The following is a 2,736-nucleotide window of genomic DNA, read 5'->3' on the forward strand; positions in this document are numbered from 1 at the left end:
AAGCCCCACTGTGCTCCCGCCGTGTCTGTGCCCTGGGCCCCCGCGGGACGCGCTGTTCCGATCGCCCCGGCAGATGGGGGTGTTGGGGAACCCGGCCCGCACTGCCCGGCTGACGACCGGCGTTTTTCCGTCAGCGCAGCCACCGTGAACAGCGCGAACCACCCCTCGTGCGCTGAGAATGCTGAACGGCACCTCGCTGGAGGCAGGTGAGTGCTGCCCCAGGCTCCTTCTCATTTTCCTCGCTCCTCGTCTAGGGCCGGTTTGCATATCTCGCGCGCTCGCCTGCGTGTGTGTGTGTGTGTGTGTGTCTGCGCGCGCGCGTGTGTGCGTGTGTACCGTGAGCGTGCCTTCGTGGAGTCAAACGAAGAGAAGTGTGTGTATGCCTTAAAATGTAAACGCTTAGGAGGCGCGAATACACAGAGTCTGTTCAGATTCTCCTGACAGACCGGACCCCTGAAATCTGCGTCTTCTTCCTTTGGCTTTTCCCTTCACTGTTGGACTTTCCTCAGGATACGGGTCCGGGTTCCTGGCCGGGCAGAGGTCCCGGTGCCCTGAGCCCGGGGGCTGCAGCGCAGGGACGCCCTTCCCAGCGCGAGGAGCTTCTGTGGGGGTCTCCTCCCTGGAAACCAAAGGGGGCCGGTGGGAAAGACCTCCCCCTTCCAGGGTGGGACGCAAACTGTCTTCGATCACATTTTGTTGTTGTTCAATCCCAATCCAGCGCAGTCGCTTCTGTGCGGGGTCTCAGAAACGCCGTGTAGGATTTGCCCTCTATTTTAGGGAGGGCTGAGGGCGAGTGGTGCAGCAGATCTCAGGCAGATTTCGGGAGTCCGGTATTCTACACTTACTACTGGGCCGAGGAGGGCTTAGATTTGAAGGCAGCAAGCAGCTGGGGGTTGGAGCTGCTCACGCGGACGTGTGTGTGGCCCGGAGCTGGTGCCTGGACCTTTAGGGCCCGAACCCCGGAGTCGGGCAGAGCAAGCAGCCCTTCTCTCGGAGCGTTTGGGACGCAGCCGCGAGTGCCCTTCTCTGGGCTGTCGAGCCCCCGGCTGGGGGTGGGGAGGCTTCCGAGCAAATCCGAGGTGCGCCCCTGCGCCTGCACCAGTCTGAATGTGCCAATTTCGCCTTAGGAAAGGCCTGCCTGTGGAGAAATCGCCTCCCCGAAACAGGAAGGCCGGCGCCTCCTGGCCATCCCCTCATTTCCAGCCCCGCGCGTTCAAAGCCTGGTGGCGCCGCTTTAAGTGCGCGGTTCCTAGTTCGCTACTCTGATTTTTCCCAGGCTTTGGCAGTGCTCCTGAAAAATGGCAAAAGTTGGACACGTTTTTTAAGCGCTGTGCCTTTCAGACCAAAAGGGCTCTTACTAGGGCCACAGGATTATGGCCTCCAAATTCAGGTCTAGTCTAAAGCAAACTCGAGTTATCAAGTGATGCACATTTGCAGTTACTCCAAAGTGCCACCTGGTCCCCGGGCAAAGCCCGGCAACCCTACTGCACCCCCTTGGCCTGGGCACTTTCCCCAGGTGGGACTACCTGGGATGAGGACGCTGGGGTCTCACTGACCCTAGAGGAAATTCTAGATTCCGGAACTCAATCGAAAATCCTCTACTCCGCTGGAGTGTAGCCTTGTTTTCTGTTTCCTGAAAGTGGCACAGTAGCCACTGGGATGAATAGAGCCTGGTGGGTCGCGTGTGCCCACTGCTTCTAATGATGCTTTCAACCCAGAGGGGAGCCCCTCCCCCGCCTGCTCCTGCACCTGTCCCCTCCACGGAAATGTGTCTTAGCCCCCTTAAGTCGGCCCGGGAAGTGGGGCTAGCACTCTAACTTTATAGAGAATGCTTACAGCTCTTTGAGCCCCACTGTGGGAGAAAAGGAATGCTTCGTCCCTTCTCCAGCCTCAGCCTCTCCACTGAAGAGGTGAAAGGAGTCAAGGAAACAAAGATGCTCTCCTTATTTATAGAGCTTAGTGTCCTTTAAGAGGGATGGGGCAAAAGGGGAAGCAGGAAGAGGAGGGAAGGGCCTTTAAGCAATTCCTCAGGGCTCCAAGGCAACACCTCAGGTTAGGACACCTCAGGTCTCACACTCCATTCAGTTCCAGAGTGTTTCCCCCATTCCTTTGGGCTTCTTGTTGAAGGACTGAAGGAAAGGGGCTAAAAAGTGAGTTGCTGTTTCCACTGGCCTAGCAAGGTCCTCCCAAACTCCAGCAGACCCCGAGCCCCACACCCAGCTTTCCGAAGACTTCCTGCTTTCACTGAGCAGGAAGATTCCTGGCAGTTCCCTTCTACACGGGAAGTAGAAGATCCCAAGGGGCACATGGAACTCATAACTGAAGTTTTAGGAAAAGGCAGTCATAGCTCGGATTCAGCTGGGAAGCTGATTGCAGGAGGTAGGCTGCCTGATATTTGATTTTAAAATATGTGTGGACCAGATGAACGAATGAATGATTGAAGGGCTTACAGCACTTCTGTACTTGGCTTCCCTGGAGATGCTTCAGAAAGTTCTGTCTTTTTCAAGAGTTTTTAAAGCCTTCCTTTCAGGAAGTGTTCAAAGTTTCATCTCTTACAAGGGAAAAGTGGTCTTCCTCTATTTTGTTTTCCTTTCTATTTTCGCTGAGCAGGACCAAAAGGCAACCACCGAAGTTAATTGTAAATATCCTATTTGAAAGTGGAAATGGATTTAGCACAGACACTAGACAAAGTGGGCTGAGGTTTACCTCTCCTCCTCCTGCTCCCCCCCCCCCCCG

The 2,736-nt window shown here is 55.6% G+C and overlaps 1 protein-coding gene across 2 annotated transcripts in view; it reads left to right on the forward strand.

Moving 5' to 3' along the window:
- Positions 1 to 160: 160 nt before the first annotated feature.
- The window catches only part of Lhx9 (LIM homeobox 9), a 19,450-nt gene continuing 16,874 nt past the window's right edge, over positions 161 to 2,736 (forward strand). For both annotated transcript variants that reach the window (XM_010635404.1, XM_010635401.1), the window contains exon 1: positions 161 to 206. In XM_010635404.1, the coding sequence (XP_010633706.1) occupies positions 179 to 206 (28 nt within the window). In that variant the 5' untranslated portion in view covers positions 161 to 178. The remainder of the gene's footprint in view (positions 207 to 2,736) is intronic.

This window comes from Fukomys damarensis, unplaced genomic scaffold (assembly GCF_012274545.1).
Source record: "Fukomys damarensis isolate Sample0158 unplaced genomic scaffold, DMR_v1.0_HiC HiC_scaffold_11, whole genome shotgun sequence".
Lineage (NCBI taxonomy): Eukaryota > Metazoa > Chordata > Mammalia > Rodentia > Bathyergidae > Fukomys > Fukomys damarensis.